The sequence below is a fragment of the Enhydra lutris genome, unplaced genomic scaffold, assembly GCF_002288905.1.
Source record: "Enhydra lutris kenyoni isolate GAN:26980312 unplaced genomic scaffold, ASM228890v2 scaffoldscaffold22, whole genome shotgun sequence".
NCBI classification, from domain to species: Eukaryota; Metazoa; Chordata; class Mammalia; order Carnivora; family Mustelidae; genus Enhydra; species Enhydra lutris.
The window spans coordinates 16,670,495-16,690,758 of record NW_019154106.1 but is presented as its reverse complement, the minus strand read 5'-3'; the positions used below and the strand labels follow the sequence as shown (position 1 = coordinate 16,690,758).

The window sequence follows — 20,264 nt, the reverse complement described above, 5'->3', positions numbered from 1 at the left end:
GTGTAATCTATAGTTCAGAGTTTTATTGGAGAAAAAGGATTTTCTTCCTTTTTGGCAATGGTTCTATGTGGTCTTGATTTTTTATTCTGATTCCAGCCTTCCATATCTCTTTCTCTAATGATGATTCCTTGATTTTTCTCTTTGCAGTTTTAACAGTGTATGTCAGGGAACTCACATTCTCTTTCGGGAATTCAGCTTCATCCAGGCCACCCCGCACAATAGGGCATCATTCTTACGGGCCTTCTGGAAATGCTTCCGAACTGTGGGCAAAAATGGCGGTAAGTGTTCCCAAATCCTTTTCTTGCCTTCCTTTCTTCTTTCCAAACTTCTGCCTTTGTTTTGTTCCTATAAATACTGTTTGAGCACATGCTATAGGACACTCTCCGAACACCTTACTTTTGAGGAACTATCATCTTGTGTCACAGATACTACCACCGTTACTGGTACCAACATCATCACTAATGATATCTATTAGGAGCCAAGTGCAGTTCTAAGCACTTTATGTGTCATGACTCATTTACTCTTCATAACAGCTCTCTGTGGTAGATACTATCATCCCCATCCTATAACTAATGAAACTGGGGATCAGAGGGATTAAATAACTTGACAAGGTTATACAACAAATGCTGGGGTGAGATTCATACCCAGGCAGTCTGATTCCAGAGCTTTTGCTCTTCGCAAATATTGAAATACATGCAGCAAACTGAAGAAATGATATGAATACAAAGAAGGAAACTCCAGAGTGGAGGGTGGGGGTAGGTTGGGGACACTGTTGTTAGAGAAAGGGGACCAAGCAGATTAGAGAATGTTCTCCTGAGAACTGGTCGTTTGGTCTAATTTGGGAAGGAAGAGTAGAAGTTATCTACATGGATAAAGAAAAGAAGGACATTCTAGGCAGAGCGTATGCTGTGGTGTAGAAGCATAAAAGAACCTGGAATACTTAAGACATCAAGAAGATCAGAATGGCTAGAGTTTGTGAAGGGGGTCAGGGGAGATGAACCTGTGAAGGAATAGAAGAGTTAGGTCCTGAAAGACCATTTTTGCCAGAAAAAAAGCAGTTGGATTTTATTCTGTAGGTTAAAGGAATTTATTCAGAAGTATGATGTGATGATATCTGAGTTCTAGAAAGATCATTTGGAAGACAGTATAGAAATGGCTTTAGCAGGTGGGGCGCCTGGGTGGCTCAGTTGGTTACGTGTCTGCCTTCGACTCAGTTCATGATCTCTGAGTCTTGGGATTGAGCCCCGTGTGTTGGGCTCCCTGCTCAGCAGGGAGCCTGCTTCTCCCTCTCCCTTTGTGGCTCCTCCAGCTTGTGTTCTCTCACTTGCTGACAAATAAATAAATAAAATATTTGAAAGAAAAAAAGAAAAGAAATGACTTAGAGGGTGAGTCTGGAGGCAGAGAGTATAGTTAGGAGACTTGGAGTGGTGAGAGATAATGAGAGCCAAACCCAGATTTACTAATATGCTAATATGCTGTTTCTATTCTTTTTTTTTTTTTTAAGATTTTATTTATTTATTTGACAGACAGAGATCACAAGCAGGCAGAGAGGCAGGCAGAGAGAGAGAAGAGGAAGCAGGCTCCCCGCTGAGCAGAGAGCCCAGTGCAGGGCTCGATCCCAGGACCCTGAGATCATGAGCTGAGCCGAAGGCAGAGGCTTTAACCCACTGAGCCACCCAGGCGCCCCAATTCTTTTTATTACTCTAATCACAGCTTCTATGACATGTAACTCAAGAGATTATCCATCTCAATTACACTATTGAACATAAATATCTAGTGTACTGAGAATCAGATCATCTCCTCTATAGACTACATGCACTAGTGGACAAAAATCGAAGTGGACTCAATTTTAAGTGAACTACCTCAGAGAAACAACCCATCAGCCTCTACATACAAAAAACTGGGAGCCGTGAGTATACAGGTAAAGTTTGTAGTATTGCATCTGAACCTGTTTTTCCCAATCCTTTCCCAGTCCCTTAGTCAGTCCATAAATATTTGATTGAATACTCACTATTTTGAAGAATGGTGCATACAGCTAGAGCTGGTTTTTGTGGAATAGGCACATGGAGATAACTATGGAAAAGCAGTTTTTAGATCTCCTTAATTCTTTTCCTGATTTAGAAGTGGGGCCTCTTCCAGAATTTATTTACTATCACAAGGGATCCATATAGCATTTGGACTCTGAACAGATGTAGGTTTCTTTACCTTTTTTACAGCAGCTGCCAGTGATTCATCCAGCTGCTAAGAGGAAGCTGCTCCAAGTTCTCCCTGTTTTTCCCGTGCCATAAACAAGACCTGGATTTTATGCTGGATATTTATTGTTAGGCTTCTTAATCAGACAGCCTCCGATTTCTTAAATACCAAATGCAACATTTGCAGCTAGGTGATCCTAAAATCTTTGGTTAAGTCATTTTAATATATTCTCAGTTTCTTCCAGGAAACTTTAGAACATCTTTCAGTCCCAGAGTGTTCCCAATTTTAATCCAGAATGAGCAAAAACACTCAGAGGCAAAGTTCCAAAATAAAGTACTTATTAAGCCCCATTTTTTCAACTGAATGCCACGTACCTGACTCCTACTCAGAGGAGATGATCTATATTGTTCTTCCGCAGATGACTTCCTTAGAACATCTTGTACCTATTTTAGCATTATCAGGAAGAAACTAGGTCTTCTGGGAAACAGCACAAGAAGAGCAGAGTTCCAACATAACATATCTAAAAACAAAGCCACCTGTTGAAAACTAAGGACCTGATGCTTTCTGGCAAAAAACCATTTATCCCAGTTTTTAGCACGTATAGGGACGCAGTGTCATTTCTGCACGACTGAGTACTGAATGATGCTAATTTTCCCATGTCTGAAATTCAAATAACCTCATGAAGATTATAGTGAATGTCTTGCTATCTAGGCAACTTTAGAGTCTTGGAAGCAAAAAGATCTATTCATATGTAATAAGCCTTTAAAATTCAACTTCTCACTTTGGTATTTCTTTCAGTGTGAAAGATTAATCTGAATTTTCCAAGTCTGGCAAAGATTAAAATTCCCTGAAGTAAATCTTCAATTCTGTTTAGGAATATTGGCTCAAAAGAGCTATTGTCCACAGTTTATTTTTATAGTTTGTTAGAATTTAATTTTGAGCTTTATGCTTTTACAAATGAACAAACACATGCACACATATGTTTGTGTATTTCATTTAATAAAAGAACAAGAGCTACTTCCTCTTCTGCCCATGAAGTAGTACTTACTTAGGGAATTGTCCTCGTGCCATAAACAACTAGAAAATCAGACAATGTATCTGAAACAATTCTTCCAGACATTGAACAACAGTTAATCTGGGGCTGTGGTCTCTGAGGGGCAGATGCCAAGCAACAGTATAGGAGAGGAGATCCAAAGAGCACAGCAGTCTTACTTAGTTGAGGAGGCAGAGATTGGGGTTTGGAGAGGCCACAGTGACCAGAATTTGCAGGGCAGAGTACCAAAGAGGAGGGAGTTGCTTAGTAAGCTCCAGAGAGCTGCGAGCGGGTATTTGAGTCTCTGGCTACAAACTCTGCACATGTGTGGGTTGGAAAAAGAACCACCAGAAAACAGTAGGCCCAACAATTCCTGGAGTATACTCAGGGCCAGGAATAGTTCACGCTGCTACCAGCCAAAGTGGAGAAACCTCAAAGTACATAGGGCATGGACACTGGATAGGGCCCTCAGCAGCTTAAAAACAAAAAGGATTGGATGGGTCTATCTGCAAATAATTTAACTGTATACCAAAACAAAATTCAGTACTCTTTAAAAGAACTCAGTAAAATCTAGCATTTAATAACATAAAATCAACAATGTCTGGCATCCAGTTAAAAATTTTCAGACATTAGAAGAAGCAAGAACTTATGACCCATAACCAGGAGAAAAATTAGTCAGTAGAAACACAGACCCAAAAAAGACAGAGATAATAGAATTAGCTAACAAGGATATTCAAACAGTTATTTTTGATTATATAAATATGCTCAAGTATGTAAAGGGAAACATGACTGTGATTAGGAGATAAATGGAAGTTATTAAAAGATGCAAAAGTGGGACGCCTGGGTGGCTCAGTTGGTTAAGCAGCTGCCTTCGGCTCAGGTCATGATCCCAGCGTCCTGGGATCGAGTCCCGCATCGGACTCCTTGCTCGGCGGAGAGCCTGCTTCTCCCTCTGCCTCTGCCTGCCATTCTGTCTGCCTGTGCTCGCTCTCTCTCTCTGACAAATAAATAAAATCTTTAAAAAAAAAAAGATGCAAAAGAAATTTCTAGATTAAAAAATATAATATAAAAAATGAAAATGATGACAGCAATTAACATTTATGAAGTTGCTTCATATGTAGAATATCTAATTTTTCTTTACAACAATCCTATGTGTTAGGTAGATAATATTCTTATCACTTTTTCACAGAAAATGAAACTGAGATTCAGAAAGTTAAAGAACTTGTTCTAGATCACAGACCTAGTAAGTGAAAACACCAATGCTAAAGAAGCCAGAAAGTTGACGAGAGGGAGTATTATTTTTTAATGTGTTCTCCATCAGATAGTGTGCGAGGTGCTTGAAATACAACTGAATAAATGACAATACTAGCCCTCAAGGAGCTCATATTTCAGTAGAGTAGTCTCGAATAGTTTCCCTGGAGTGTAAGTGATCATTAAAGCCATATATAAGATTCAATGATAGTACAAGGGAGGAAATAGTTCTTCAGCAGAAGCTGGGAAAGGCTATAAAGGAATAGGCAGTTGGGAGGGATCTTGGAGTAGTGGAAAACTATTAAGCAAATAAGGAGTACATTCTAACAAGAAATAAAAAGAAAAAACAAGATTTTTGAAAGTATGATGATGACATGAAACACTATGGTTCCTAGTGAGAAACTGTAAGAAGTTCATTGTGGCTGGTGTGTAGTACATAAGAAGGAAACATCATCCCACTCAGTTGAACCGTACCGATTTGTTGGTATTTTCCCATAGGAAACTGGCAAAAATATGAAAAATGGGAGGGAAGTCAGGTAGTAAGACCAGTTCGGAGCCAGTAGAAGTGGCAGGGAGATGAATAGCTCTTTAAGGTTGGTTTGACAGGACTTGCTGATTGACTGAGTGCAAGTGTAGGAGAGAAGGGTCAAGAATGAATGCCAGAATCTAAAGTCTTGCCAGTTTCATCCTTCTCTTCTTTTTCTCTTTCCTTCTTTTTTTTTCTTCAGTTTTTTCATTTTTTATGTTTTACTCTGAATTCACTGTGATTTGTCTTCGTAATGTAGGTATATTCATTCATTCAACAAACACTTATGCATTCGTTGCTAGTGATAAAGCAGTGAGTGAAAGCAGAAATTCTTGATCTCGTGGAGTTTGTTGTCTGATAATCAGAGAATTGGAAAAAAAATCCCTTATTTATGAAAGATCACAGTCTACGAATCAGAGACTTGTAATCGGTCTATATAATCATCTGATAAAAATTGCTTTTCCTAAAATAGCTAAAGTTATGGTGGTTAAAGTGATCTCAAGGGAAAATGCAGACAGTTTAGGCTGAAATAAAGGTTTTGGTCTGGCTTCTCTGTGTAACTGCCTCAGACTTCCACCTGATTTTGCTTGTCCCTAATCCTCATCCTCACCACTAAAAACCATTCTGTGAGGATTAACAGTGCTCGCTGCAGGAATGGGTGGCTGTCTTGTTTGAAATATTAAAGAGCATTTGTTACTTTTGTCACTTTTAAAACAAACAAACAAAAATCTTTCCACGTAATCTCTTCAGTCCTGTGGTTTCCTCCAGCCACTCCTCTGTGCCAGCTACCACCAGAGCTCCACGGCTCCCCATTTGTCCCAGAAACCTGTTGTGGCCAATAAACAATTTCTTCAACCTTCAATTCCTGCTTCCTGTCTTCTGTTCTACGTATTTCTTCTCAATTCTAATTTTCTTTTATTTTTCCATCTTTACTTCCTTCTTCAAAACCTTTCCTCCAGGGAGAACATTGACTCGTGATGTCCCCTCGAATCTTTTACCTCGCTACCTCCAGTAACTTTAATCTTTCCCTCTATTTAATGTTCCTTTTTTTTTTTTTTTTTTTTCCTATTTCGGTTATTTGGGGCTATCACACATGTCACACAAGCATTCCTGGAATGCTTTTGTCACCACGTCCTTTCCCACCCAACTCTCCTCGCCCTCCATGCATAATACCCTTAGGTTGCTAACCTCTCTTTATCCTTTTCAGTCTTAGTTTAAAGACCTTCTTTGCCCCGCCCTTCCTCATCTGAATTAGATCCCTTCATTATTCTTCTGCAAATCATCCATCATTTTAATCGGACTGCTTATTACAGTTGCTGGCTAAGTGTTTTTTGGATGACTCTCCTTTATGTCCGCCTCCCTTATTAAACTGTAAGCTTGTTGAGGGCAAGAACCTTGTTTGTTTTGCCAATAACTACATTCCTAGCTCCTAAATTATTGTAAATTATTATTTGTAAATATTATGTAAATATTATGTAAATGTAAGTTATTTCTTTTTTGTTATTTAATATGAAGGTTCACCACTTCCCAATCACTGTTCAATAATCTGTGATTATTGAATGGATTATATTATTATCTCTTATATTGGAGGGTAGGTTTGTTTCCGAAGAGCTTTATACTCTTCAATTTTGTGTTGGGGCTTTGATTTAAAATGATAATAGCTACTCCTTATTGGTCACCAACTGTAGGTAAGGCATAAACCTCACATTCAAAATGCCCCACTGAAAAATGGCCCATTCAAAGCTATACAGTATCAGTCAACATCTAAGTAAAATAATGTTCAGTCCCCTCTGGTGCTTCCAAACAAGGATTAAAAAGATTTAGATCATGGTCTGTATGCAAACTTTATTTATTTATTCTGAGAGAGAGAAAGAGAGGATTGAAGGGAGGAGATGAGGGAGAGGGAGAGAGAGAATCTCAAGCAGGCTCCATCCCCAGCACTGAGACCAGTCTCACGACCTGAGATCATGGCCTGAGCTGAAATCAAGTTGGACACTTAACCAACTGAACCTCCTGTGTGCCCCATGATCTGAATGCAAGATTCAAACATTGACAAGGATGTAACTAGTACTGCCTCCTCTTCTTTTGTATTCTGGGTCGTGCCTTTATGCTCTGAAAGAAATCACAAACTGGTAGTGGGTCAGCTGACAACACGTGCCTTGGCCTGCAGTTACGTTTTCTTTGGCTAGCAGTATTAAAAATAATTTTTTTAGGGGGCACCTAGGTGGCTCAGTCGGTTAACCCTCTGACTCTTGATTGCAGCTCAGGTCTTGATCTCGTGGTGGTGAGTTCAAGCCCTGTGCTGGGCTCTGCACTAGGTGTGGAGCCTACTTTAAAAAAGTAATAAAAATTTTTAAAAAATAATTTTTTAAAATTAGATGCCAACATTTAACGTAAAAATCTCTATTCAATTTCACTTGAAGAATGGAAAATCATCCCAATACCATGCCCACATTCCAACAGAGAGGCAGTTTGCCAGGGGAGAGTTACAGCTGCTCCCTTTAGACAGGGCGTAGGGTGGCCTCAGATTTGCCACCGTCCCCAGCTGCCTTGCTTCATCTGCTTATGTTTCCTGCCTGGCCTCTGTAGGCATTCGAGTTTGCTACCATTGCTAGGACTTCTTGGTCCATTTATAATCACTTGAAAGGTAGAGTTACACTCTTAATTCTGAATGAGGAGTCAGGAACTTATTCTTTGACTAGATTCTCTTTCTCTTTTCTCCTTGTTATCTTGAAGTCTCAAAAAATTTTAGAATTTAAAGGGACCTTAGAAGTCATCTTGTGTTGAAATTAGGAATAAGGGTTTTAAAATATATTTACCCCTTGATTGTGGTAAAATATACATAACATAAAATTTACATTCTAGACACTTTTTTAAATAGAGAAATCTCGGGGCACCTGATTGGCTCAGTCGTTAAGCGTCTGCCTTCGGTTCAGGTCATGATCTCAGGGTCCTGGGATCAGGCCCCACATTGGGCTCCCTTCACCAGGGAGCTTGCTTCTCCCTCCCCCACTCCCCCTACTTGTGTTCCCTCTCTCACGGTGTCTCTCTCTGTCCAAGAAATAAATAAAATCTTTTTTTAAAATTAAAAAAAATAATAAATAGAGAAATCTTTCTTGGTGATAAAATATAAATAACATAAAATTTAACATTTTAGCCATTTTTTTAAAGATTTGATTTATTTATTTGAGAGAGAGGGAGAGCATGAGCTGGGGGCCAGGGGGCAGGTGGAGAAGGAGAAGCAGGTTTCCTGCTGAGCGTGGAGCCCAATGTGGGGCTCAATCCCAGGATGCTGAGATCATGACCTGAGCTGAAGTCAGATGCTTAACCGACTCAGCACCCATTTGAACCACTTTTGAATGTACATACAGTTCAGTGGTATTAACTACCTTCACATTGTTGTGCAACTATCACCACCATTCATCTCTCTAATTTTTTCACCTTCCCAAACTGAAACATTTACCCATTAAAAAAATTACTCTCCATTTCCCCATCCTCTAGCCCCAAATAACCAGTATTTTATTTTCTGTCTCTATGTCTTTGACTATTCTAGGTATTCATATAGATGGAATTACATGATATTTGTCCCATTGTATCTGGCTTATTTCACAAAGCATGATGTTCTCACAGTTCATCCATGTTGTAGTATGTGTCAGAATTTCATTCCTTTCTATCCATTGTGTATATATATCATATTTTGTTTGTCAGTTCATCTGTCAACAGACACTTGGGATGCTTCTACCTTTTGGCTATTGTGAATAACACGGCTTTGAACATAGGTGTGCAAGTATCTGTGTTAGTTCCTATCTTTGATTCGTGACTATATTCTTAGGAGTAGAATTGCTGGGTCATATGACAATTCTATGTTTAACTTTTTAAGGAATTGCCATACTCTTTTCCATTTTACATTCTTACAAGAAATTCACAAGGATTCCAGTTTTTCCAGATCTTCAACAACATTTGCTATTTCCTGTTGTTTTGATAAAAGGCATCCAAATGGGTATGAAATCATATCTCATGTTTTGATTTGATTTTCCATGTACTGATTTTCCATGTTTTGATTTGCATGACCCCAATGAGTAATGATGTTGAACATCTTTTCATGTACTTATTGGCTATTGGATTTTTATTTTTTTTTACCAGTTGCATTTTAAAAAATTTAATTCCAGTGTAGTTAATATACAGTGTTATTTTAGTTTCAGGTGTACGATAAGGTGATTCAACAGTTCTATATATTACTTAGTGCTCATTAGGATAAGTGTATTCTTAATCAGCTTCACCTGTTTCCCCCATCCTTCCAACCATTTCCTCTCTGGTAGCCATCTGTTGTTCTCTATAGTTAAGAGTCTGTGTCCTGGTTTGTCTCTCTTTTTTTCCCCTCTTTGCTCATTTGTTTTGTTTCTTAAATTCTACATATAAGTGAAATCATATGGTATTTGTCTTTCTCTGACTGACTTATTTTCTTTAGCATAATACTTTCTAGCTCCATCTATGCCATTGAAAATGGCAAGATTTCATTATTTTTTATAGCTGAATAATATTCCTGTGTGTGTGTGTGTGTGTGTGTGTGTGTGTGTGTGTGTAGATATATGCCACATCTTTTTTATCCATTCATCTATGGATGGACACTTGGATTGCTTCCATAGTTTGACTATTGTAAATAATGTTGCAGTAAATTTAGGAGCTTATATATCCCTTTGAATTAGTGTTTTTGTACCCAGTAGTGTGATTACTGGATCATAGGGCAGTTCTATTTTTAATTTTTTGAGGAACATCCATACTGTCATAAAATTACTGTTTAATTTTTTGAGGAACTTCCAAACTGGTGGTGTCTACACCAGTTTGCATTCCTACCAACAGTGCACAAGGGTTCCTGAACAGGGAGCCTGATATCAGATTCGATCCCAGGACCCTGGGATCATGACCAGAGCTGAAGGCAGATACTTAATGACTGAGTCACCCAGGTGCCCCCATCTTTTTGCCCTCTTGATGGTATCCTTTGGTGCACAAAAGGTCTTAATTTTGATGAAGCCCGGTTTATCTATTTTTTCTTTTGTTCCCCATGCTTTTGATGTTCTATCTATGAAATCATTGTCAAATTCGGTGTCATGAGAACATTGGGTTGTTTCCTTCTAAGAGTTTTATGGTTTTAGCTCTAAAGTTAAGGTCTTTGATCCATTTTGAGTTAATTTTTGTATAAGGTATAAGGTGTGGACCAGCTTCCTTCTTTTACATGCAGGTATCTGTTTTCCCCAGCACCACTTGCTGGAAAGACTTATTGAATAGTTCTTTCCCCAATGAATGGCATCCTTGTTGAAAATCAATTGACCATACCTTTGAAGATTTGTTTTTGGGCTCTATATTCTATTCGAGTGGTCTATATATCTGTCTTTATGCCAGTATCATACTGTTTTAAGTTCTGTAGCTTTGTATGAAGTTTCAAAGTTAGGTAGTTTGAGTCCTCCAACTTCATTCTTCTTTTTCAAGGTTGTCCTGGCTATTCTGGGCCCCTTGTAATTCCATATAAACTCAAGGATCAGCTATAGCATTTCTGTGAAAAAGTTTGTTAGGATTTTGATAAGGATTGTGTTGAATCTGTAGATGTCTTTGGATAGTATTGACATCTTAACAATGTTAATTCTTCTGTTAAATAACAAAAATTCAACCAAGTAGATTTTAAAGAACTAATTGACTTTATTAACAGATTCATAGGGGCACCTGGGTGGCTCAGTTGGTTGAGCTTCCTACTCTTGGTTTTGGCTCAGGTCATGATCTCGGGATTGTGGGATTGAGTCTCGAATCTGGCTATGTGCTCAGTGCAGGAGTCTGCCTGTCCCTGTCTCTCCCCCTTTGGCCCTTCCCATCTGCCTCTCTCCCCTCATTCTTGTGTACTTTCTCTCTCTAAAATGAATAAATAAATAAAATCTTTTAAAAAATAATAGATCTATGAATCAGGCAGCATCCCATCTAGCATGTAGAGGGGAGTTTCACTGAGCTGCTGAAAAAGAAAGGCTTTTAAAGATAAACAGGGAGCAGAAAGAAGGAAATTATTATTGAAGAATCCACTGTTTAAAGCAAGGGTCACCCTCCTAAGGGGATTGGAAGAGATATATCAGTAAATTTCCTCCTCTTTGCCAGGTGACTCCCATATTGACTGGTTAAAAGTTACATTCCTGGGGGGTTGAAACTGCAGTTAGGTTAGGTACTAAGTCTTGGTTTACTGACACAGGACCTTAATCTAAGTGACACCATTTTAGGCCTATGATTTTTCTTTTTTAATTTCATTCAGCAGTGTTTTATGGTTTTCAATATGCAAGTCTTTCACCTCCCTGGTCAGATTTATTCCTAAGTATTTTAGTCTTTTCATACAATTGTAAATGGAACTATTTTTCTTCGTTTCCTTTTCACATTTTTCACTGCTACTTTATGGAACTGTAGTTGGTTTTTGTGTGTTGATTGTGTATCCTCCATCTTTGCAGAATTCATTTATTAGTTGTAAAAATGTGTGTGTGTGTGTGTATGAGAGAAAGAGAGAGAGAGAGAGAGATTTTTAAGGTTCTACACAGAAGATGATGTCATCTTCATACAGAGATAGTTTTACCATTTCCTTTCCAACTTGGATGCCTTTTATTTCTTTTTCTTACCTAATTGCTCTGGTTAGAACTTCCTGTACTGTGTTGAGTGGAAGTGGCAAAAGCAGGCATCCTTGTCTTGTTCCTGATGTTGGGGGAAAACTTTCCAGTATTTGGTTTTGAGATAAAAGCTTGTCAAGAAAATTGTGATTCATGCAGATAATTCACTTCAGATACTTATAGCTTTGTTTTTCACATCTTGACATCTAGTCAAAAAAAATTTTTTTTTTTTGTTAGACTGAATTAGTTTAGGGGCACCTGGATGGCTCAGTGGGTTAAAGCCTCTGCCTTCGGCTCAGGTCATGATCCCAGGGTTCTGGGATCGAGCCCTGCATTGGTCTCTCTGCTCAGCAGGGAGCTTGCTTCCTCCTCTCTCTCTCTGCCTGCCTCTCTGCCTACTTGTAATCTCTGTCTGTCAAATAAATAAATAAAATCTTAAAAAAAAAACTGAATTAGTTTAGTTATATGTCTAAATATTCAAAATGCAGTGATAGTAAATTATTGTGTCAAAGCTGAGTAACTAATGTACCTAACAATTGGCCACATTCCTAATTGATGAATAATCACTTTGGAGAAACCAATTAATTTTCTCAGCTAGTTTGAAAACTTTATTGTTTGGAGAAAAATAAATGTGTCTTATAATGTTACATATGAGTTTATTAATGGTGTTATTTCTTGAGAAAATCAGATACCTCAGAGGTTTCTATCGATTGAGTTGTGTGCCCCAAAATTCATATTTTGGAGCCCTAACCCCAAGGTGACTGTATTTGGAAGTAGGTTCTACAAAAATGTAAATTAGGTGATGTGAGGTCATAAGAATAGGGTCCTGATCCAAAAGGATTAGTGTCCTTACAAGAAGAAACACCAGAGAACCTACGCGCTCTCTTTGCCATGTGGTGGCACAATGAGAAGGTGGCCTTCTGCAACCAAAGAGAGATACTCCCAGACACCGACCTTGCTAGCTCCTTGATCTTGGACTTCCAGTCTCCAGAACTGGAAGAAAATAAATTTCTGTTGTTTAAGCAACTCAGTCTATGGTATTGTTATGGCAGTTCAAGCAGACTAATACCAAGGCCATCTTTTTACTCACAGGTTCAGCACAGAAAAATTCTGTTTTGCATGCTGTCCAAATCCTGTTTTGATTCATCACTAACATTTTATCGGAGGCTATAAGTATGGCAGTGTTATAAGCCTTAATTGAGCTATTTGATTTATCTAAAATATCAGCAAGATTTCCAAGTTCATAAACCTATGTTTAATGAATTTATTTAAGGTAGAAATAATAACAAGTGTTTTCACTGACTGTTGTTCTGACAACTGCCTTGTGTCAGAAGACTTTAGCGTGAAAGAATAAATTCTGGTATCACTACTGATATCTCAGCAAGTAACTCTGAAAGGTTAGCGATCTAAAAGATTTCTTGTTTTTTTTTTTAAGATTTTATTTATTTATTTGACAGAGATTGAGCACAAGTAGGAGAAGCAACAGGCAGAGGGAGAGGGAGAAGCAGGCTCCCTGCTGAGCCTGGCAGCCTGGTGTGGGGCTCGATCCCAGGACCCTGGGATCATGACCTGAGCCAAAGGCAGATGCTTAACCGACTGAGCCACCCAGGCACCCCTGCAATCTAAAAGTCTTATCCTAATAAGATTGACAGTCCATATCAATGTGTATAACACTTAACCTACGGTGTTTTGAAATAAGGCTTCCCTAATTTTAACTGCTAGTGCTTATCTACACAACATCTCAGGACATTTTTGTGCCTTGCCTTTATATGGTCCTCTACTCCATAAATTTTTTCTGCCATTGCTTTTTCAGTTCCAGTTCAAACATGCCTACATTTTTTTTCACCACTTTAGTATCTTAACACTTGAAGACTTTTATTTTATAACTACCAAACATTTTATAAAGTAGAAAACCTACTTTGTTTGGTTCCATAACCGCATCTTATAGAGGCAAGTAAGAGGAGGGCTTGTTAACATCTGTACTCTCACCCAGTAGAATTTAAAGATTTTATGTAATCTCAGTCTTTATGTTAATATAGTCCTGGATTAAAAAGAAGAGAAAATGAGCAGGGCAGATAAAAACCTTTCTAATCAGTGGCACATTTACATATATACAGTTGTGGAGCCGGAGAAGCTCCACAGTGAGTTAATGTGAAAGCACAGGTCAGTTGTGTCTGTATAATAAAATTCCCTGTGGAAAAGATTTAGTGTACATTTTGTTTTTCTCATAGATTTTAACTAAAGGTATGTTTTTAACAAGAAAAATATTAAAATTAAACATTTGCAGAACCTTGTAAATGCCTCTGAAGAATTCTAGTCTTCTGGTTTGAAAACTATGGATGTACTTCAACCCTTCCCCCATCATACTGATAAAAAATCAGGGGGCCCCCCACCAAAAAATTAGGGCCCAATATCTCCCAGCCAGTTGATAAATTCAGGCATTCTCTCAGTCAAGTGCCGTTGGCATTAGGATCAAGTGCTCCTGCTCTGATGCTAAATGAACATAAATATGATATTGAGTGATTTCCTGAAAGCCTAAAATGTGATCAGAGGAGTTAAGGCATAAGAATTTATCGCGTTTGTCTGTGATCTTCTTTCATTGCTTTATAGACAGAGGAAAGGTAGTGACAAATTATTTAATTTTAAGTTCCATTTACCTGTCTTTAAGAGAAAAAAATGCATAGTTATTCCATCTTTTATTTAAAATTTAAAAATCATGATTCTTATCATTGGGGGAAGTATAGTACTTGCTTTACTACGTAGTTCATGCTTTGAAGGGCATAATAAACAGAATTTGGAAGTTCTTTGAAAATATAACAAAGGATTTTTTTAAACGTTAGGCTGAAAGGAGATCCTTAGTATGAGATGTTTTTATACCCATTCTCTAAAGTAGATGTAACAGAAAACAGAATGCTCTGTCTTAGGCTTCTGAAATCTCCTGATTCCGTGGTTCTGTTAGAAACAAAAGTAAATGACAAATTTAAACTTACACAGTATGAATCAAAATAAAACGACCTTAGGTTAAAGATGTCAGTGTAATAAACCGTACTCAAATTTGGTTGTTTTGGTGGATTTTAAGCTGGCAATATATAAAAAAAAGTCTAAGTAGTGTTGAAAATTTAATCTTTTCCAGTTTTATGTTGCTTGGCATAACCTGCTCTTCAGTCCCACTGCCACCACCTGACCCTAATTTCGAATCCTAGTTAATCGGAGAGGTTGTCCTAATTAACCCAGCACCCGAGAGATTGTCAAAAAGACAGATTCCTTGAGCCCATCTCCCAATCTACTAAATCAGTCAGGAGGGGAGGGGCTTGGGATTTTCTTTTCTTTTCTTTTCTTTTTTGCAAGCATTTCAGGTGATTCTTATTATCTCTCAAGTGTGGGAAACATTGGATAACTTTTGAACTTTTTTTTCTTTGCTCCAGTCCTTGCTCTACGTCAGTGGTTTTCAACCCTAGTTGCATATCAAGTTCACTTAGGGAACTTTAAAAAAAAACAGCGATGCCGAGGCCCCGTCCCAGACTGATTTAATCAGAGTCTTTTGGGTTGGGGCCTATGCTATTTTTTTTTTTTTTGAAAAGTTTTAAGTAAAAAAATGTTTTGCAGTATAACATATGTAGAGAGACGTGCAAGGCAATAAACATACAGTACAATGGATTTCTACAAAATAAACATACTCCTATAATATTCATCCAGATAAAGATAGAGAATATCTCCAGCACGGCAGACGCCTCTCCCAGTCCCCCTTCTAGTCATTAATCCCCTCGAGGTATCATTAGTCTCACTTTTATCACCATAACCTTTATGTGCCTGATTTTGAACTTTCCATTGCTGGAACCATAGAGCTTGTGTACTCTTCTGTGTCTGGCTTCTTTTGCTCAATATTATAGTTCTCATTTGTTGTTGGGCTTAGCTACAGTTCCTTTCTGTTGTTATACAGAATTCCATTTTATATATAAACCACAGTTTATCCACCCTACAGTGGGTGGCATTTGGATCGTTTTCAATTTGGGGCTGGTACAAACAATGTTGCTATAAGCATACTTTTCTTTGTTTCTTGGTGCATAGATCTCTGTTAGGTGTGTACTTAGGAGTGAAATTGCTGGGAATGTGTGTGTTCAGCATTAGCACATGTTCCTTCCCAGGTTCCCAAAGTGATTGTATCATTCTCCACATTTAAGTGCAGTTTATGAGCATTCTTGTGGTTCTGGAACATTTTGTGGGGCACACGTATTTTAAAAGCTCTGCAGTTGATCCTGATAACCATTGAAGCTTGAGAACTACTTCCTGCAAAATCTTTTATAAATGTAATTCTCTAAAGCACAGCTCTGGGCTTGTCCACCCCCGCTTAGAACGTCCATGGCTCTGTATTGCCTACTAAGGAAACAGGAACTCCATTACCTTACATTGTAGGCCACTGATGATCTAACCTCGGCCTTTCCAACCTCTACTCTCCTACTCGTAGCCTAACCACACAAAGACATTCCATTCCCCCAAATGCTCCTATGCTTTTCCCCTTGCACACCTTTGTTTTGCTTTTCTGTGTAGAACTTTCTTGCACGTCTGCCCGTTCTCAGGTAGACCTGGCTCAAGTAACATGTCTAAAAGTCCTTGTAATTATCACATTCTCTCCTCCTTGCCCTCCCCTACCTCCATTCAAAAATGGCACTTACTCTATCCACTCTTATGGCACTTATTCTATCGTATCTTACATGTGGCTATTGGCAAACGTAGACTCTCCTAAGATGTCACATGGAGTTAAGAAAAAGGGGCTTTTTCTTTCTTACATCCGTATCTAGGTTATAAATTTAGAGTTTCAAGCTTCATGTGAAGCAGTGAAGAGAAAGGCTTTTTAAGACTTAAGGGGCCCTAGGGGGCGCCTGGGTGGCTCAGTGGGTTAAAGCCTCTGCCTTCGGCTCGGGTCATGGTCCCAGGGTCCTGGGATCGAGCCCCGCATCGGGCTCTCTGCTCAGCTGGGAGCCTGCTTCCTCCTCTCTCTCTTCCTGCCTCTCTGCCTGCTTGTGATCTTTATCTGTCAAAAGACTTAAGGGGCCCTAGGTTCAGGTGGACTTTTTATTAGAGCTGTGTTGTATCTAATAAAATTACATATTCCAGGCCTCAGTCTTCTCATCTGTAAAATGGGGAGTATACGACTTCAAAGTTGTGAAAACGCAGTGAGATAACAGATGAAAGCAGTTAGTGATCTTGGCACATAGTAACCACTCCATCGATGCCAGCTGCTTGTGTCATTGTGATAAGTATCATCGTTAACTCCCTTGATGGCAGAGACAGCATATTTTATCTCTGAATCCTCATTCAGTGCCTTAGCTTGTTTTGGTATTCTAAATGCTGGGTGAAAAATTTGTGAATGCCTCCTGGATGATTGCATGGGCCATGCTTATTTACAGCCCATTTCCAATAAGATCTGTGTGTCTTGGAAGGAACAGTTCAAATTCCAATTTAACCATCAGATAGCGACAGAAAGGAGGTTTCTACTACAAACTTCTTAAAACTATATTAAAAAGGCCAAATCCCCTGTTTAACCGTACGACAGCTGCCGTCCTTCGGCTGCCAGGAAACAGGGAAAACCCTCCAAAAGCTATTTGCTGTTTGTTCATCTGATAAACACGCCACGACTTGGGGAGAGCACACATTTCCCCTGCGGGCAAGCGTGGGGCTGGGAAGTTGCAAGTAGCAGCAGTGAGGAAGAAATCCCCACTCTGTGGGAGAGGTTCCTGCAGGGGCGCCGCTCAGCCCGTGTGCAGTTTTGCTGACTTATTTACGGAGATGAAGGCACTGGGTGTGGCCGCTCGGAGATTCCTCCTGGGAAGTCACTTCAAGAAATCTCCTGCCTTTCCTCACCCTTCGTCTCTGTTCTCTGGCTTTAGTGCAAGGGTGCAGTTAGTCGCGCCCACTTGGCCGCTGCTCGTTGTGCGCTGAATTCTTTGAAGCCAGCTCTTGCAGCCAAGGATTCCCTGCCCTGTTCTCTTCTCCTTGCCCTGATTTAAAAAACAGTTCTGGAAATTCTCATCTGGCATGGATGAGAAGGAACTTCATGCGTTGCGCGCTGTTTTTCTAGATACACAGGAACCATTAAGGACCTTCAGAGTTTTAAGTTATTCTCTCTCAAAAACCCAGTATCAATGGATTTTACATGAACAAATTATAAAGTAACTTCTGCCATCACCCCTGGCATTTAAAAGTCTTTCAGTGCTAAGAGGCCAGGCAAGTGGGACGAAACTAATACCGGAAAGTATTTATCACGACCGCCATCACTTGCAGGAGGAATGTAAGAATGTCCGAGCCAACGGAGACCTCGGGAAAGATGTGTAACAAAACATACAAAGATTAATAGGTAGTCCCCGAAGACATTTACCAGGTGACTGATATCTTCAAATAGGAACAAATAGATGCATTTAGTCACATTATGATCACAGTGGATCTGATGACAAAAGAATTAGTAGCCTGAAAAAGATAGAATTCTGGTGCTCACAACCTTATTCGTCATGCTAATTGGCTGATAATTCCTTAGAAACACATTTCTGCCTTTTTTAAATTTATTTTTTTAAAGTATGTGTATATGTGTGTGCATATATGGCTTATTTTTTTTTTTTTAAGATTTTATTTATTTTGACAGAGCACAGGCAGGCAGAGCAGCAGGCAGAGGGAGAGGGAGAAGCAGGATCCCTGCTGAGCAGAAAGCCTGATGTGGGGCTCCATCCCAGGACCTAGGATCATGACCTGGGTCAAAGGCAGATGCTCAACCGACTTGAGCCACCCAGGCACCCCCACATTTCTACTTTTAAAATAAAATTAAATTCAGGAGGCAATGATGGATAAGGAAGTAACACTGAAAAATTGACATTTATTGTTTTAAGTTGCAGAACAGCAGAATGGTGTAATGACCATTTATATATGATTATATATATCTTATGTCTGTGTATGTTTATATGCATACCAAAATGTTTGTGAAAAGGTTTACCAAAATGTTTTTAGTGGTTTTCTGTCAGTACTGGCATGTTACTTTTTTCTTCACACTTTTCTCTATTGTTCGAGGTTTGTTTGTTTTTTTTTTTTTATAATCATCATGCAGCATTTTCACAATCACAATAAAAATGAAGCTATTTTATTTTGGGAAAAAAAGAAAATTTGGGGGCACCTGGGTAGCTCAGCTGGTTAAGCATCTCACTTCATCTCAGGTCTTGATCCGAGGTCCTGGGATCCAGCCCCATGTCGGACTCTCTACTTCTCCCTCTCTCTCTGCCCCTCCTCCTGCTCATGCTCTCTTACTCATTCATGCTCTCTCTCTCTCTCTCAAATAAAAAAATAAAATCTTAAAAAAGAAAAGAAATTTTGTTTGAGTATCTGCTGTGTGCCCAGAGTAATACTAGGAGTTATGAGTAGTACTAGGAGTTGTCTAGAAAAGAAGGCTGTGGCCTTGCTGTCAAGATGCATACAATCTAGTTGGGAAGATGACTCAAGAGCAGTATAGAGTGTAACCAGGTGTCAGGACATGTGGTTCAAAGAAGTGCCACAGGTCACCAGGAAGAGGAGGTCACATGGAAGCTTTTATTGAAAAGAGGAGGCTCAGGTTGGACCTTAAAAGATGACCGGATTTGACTAGGAGGAGGGAAGAGGGCATTTTAGGCAGCGTGAGTACAGAAGCGATGATGGTAATTTGAAAGGACAGTGAGGAAACCAGCTTATCTAGAGTAATAAGCAAATATGACTTGTGGTAGAGAAATTTGCTCTCTTACCAATCTTATCCCCTAAGCTGTCTTAGGGGATCTAATGCAAACTATACTTTAGTATACTTGAGCATTTTATTTTATTTTTAAAGATTTATGTATTTATTTGAGAGAGAGAGCACACACACAAACAGGGGAAAGGACTAAGGGAGAGGGAGAATCCCCAGCAGACGCCCCACTGAGCTCAGAACACAGGGCTCCATCTCACGACCCTGAGACCATGATCTGAGCTGAAATCAAAGTCAGATGCCCAACGGACTGAGCCACCCAGGTGTCCTATACTTGATCATTTTAAGAAGCAGATCCTAGAAAAGTAAATATAATTATTCTGAATATTGACCTAAAGTGACATAAAAATATGGATGCATTTCATTATGTTAGTGAATTGAAGATTGAAGACTTTAGTACGAGTGCTCTGTAATTCTCTCATCTCTGTCCAGAAGCTTGTTCTCGATTCAGCCAGTGGCTTTTGTATGGTCTTTTAATTTGTGATTAATATATTCCTATCCCTTTCTTCTTCTATTAAAAAAAATTAAAAAGTAGGACATGAAGGGGGGGGCCTAAACAAAACCAAAAGTTTATTTTTGAAAAGTACATTAAGATTGAGACTTCCAGGGGCGCCTGGGTGGCTCAGTGGGTTAAAGCCTCTGCCTTCGGCTCAGGTCATGATCCCAGGGTCCTGGGATCGAGCCCCGCATCGGGCTCTCTGCTCAGTGGGGAGCCTGCTTCCTCCTCTCTCTCTCTGCCTGCCTCTCTGCCTACTTGTGATCTCTGTCAAATAAATAAAAACTCTTTAAAAAAAAAAAAAAAAGATTGAGACTTCCAAACCATGAAGTTAGGATTCACTTCAGCAGTTACTTGGTTAGCATGATTACATTGAA

General features: G+C 39.1%; 1 protein-coding gene across 1 annotated transcript in view; it reads left to right on the top strand.

The window, feature by feature from the left end:
* LOC111149449 (chromosome unknown C11orf49 homolog) overlaps positions 1-20,264 on the top strand; it is a 190,880-nt gene that overhangs the window by 87,307 nt on the left and 83,309 nt on the right. Inside the window, exon 2 of the mRNA XM_022506537.1 lies at positions 148-278. Coding sequence (XP_022362245.1) covers positions 148-278 — 131 coding nt within the window. The remainder of the gene's footprint in view (positions 1-147; positions 279-20,264) is intronic.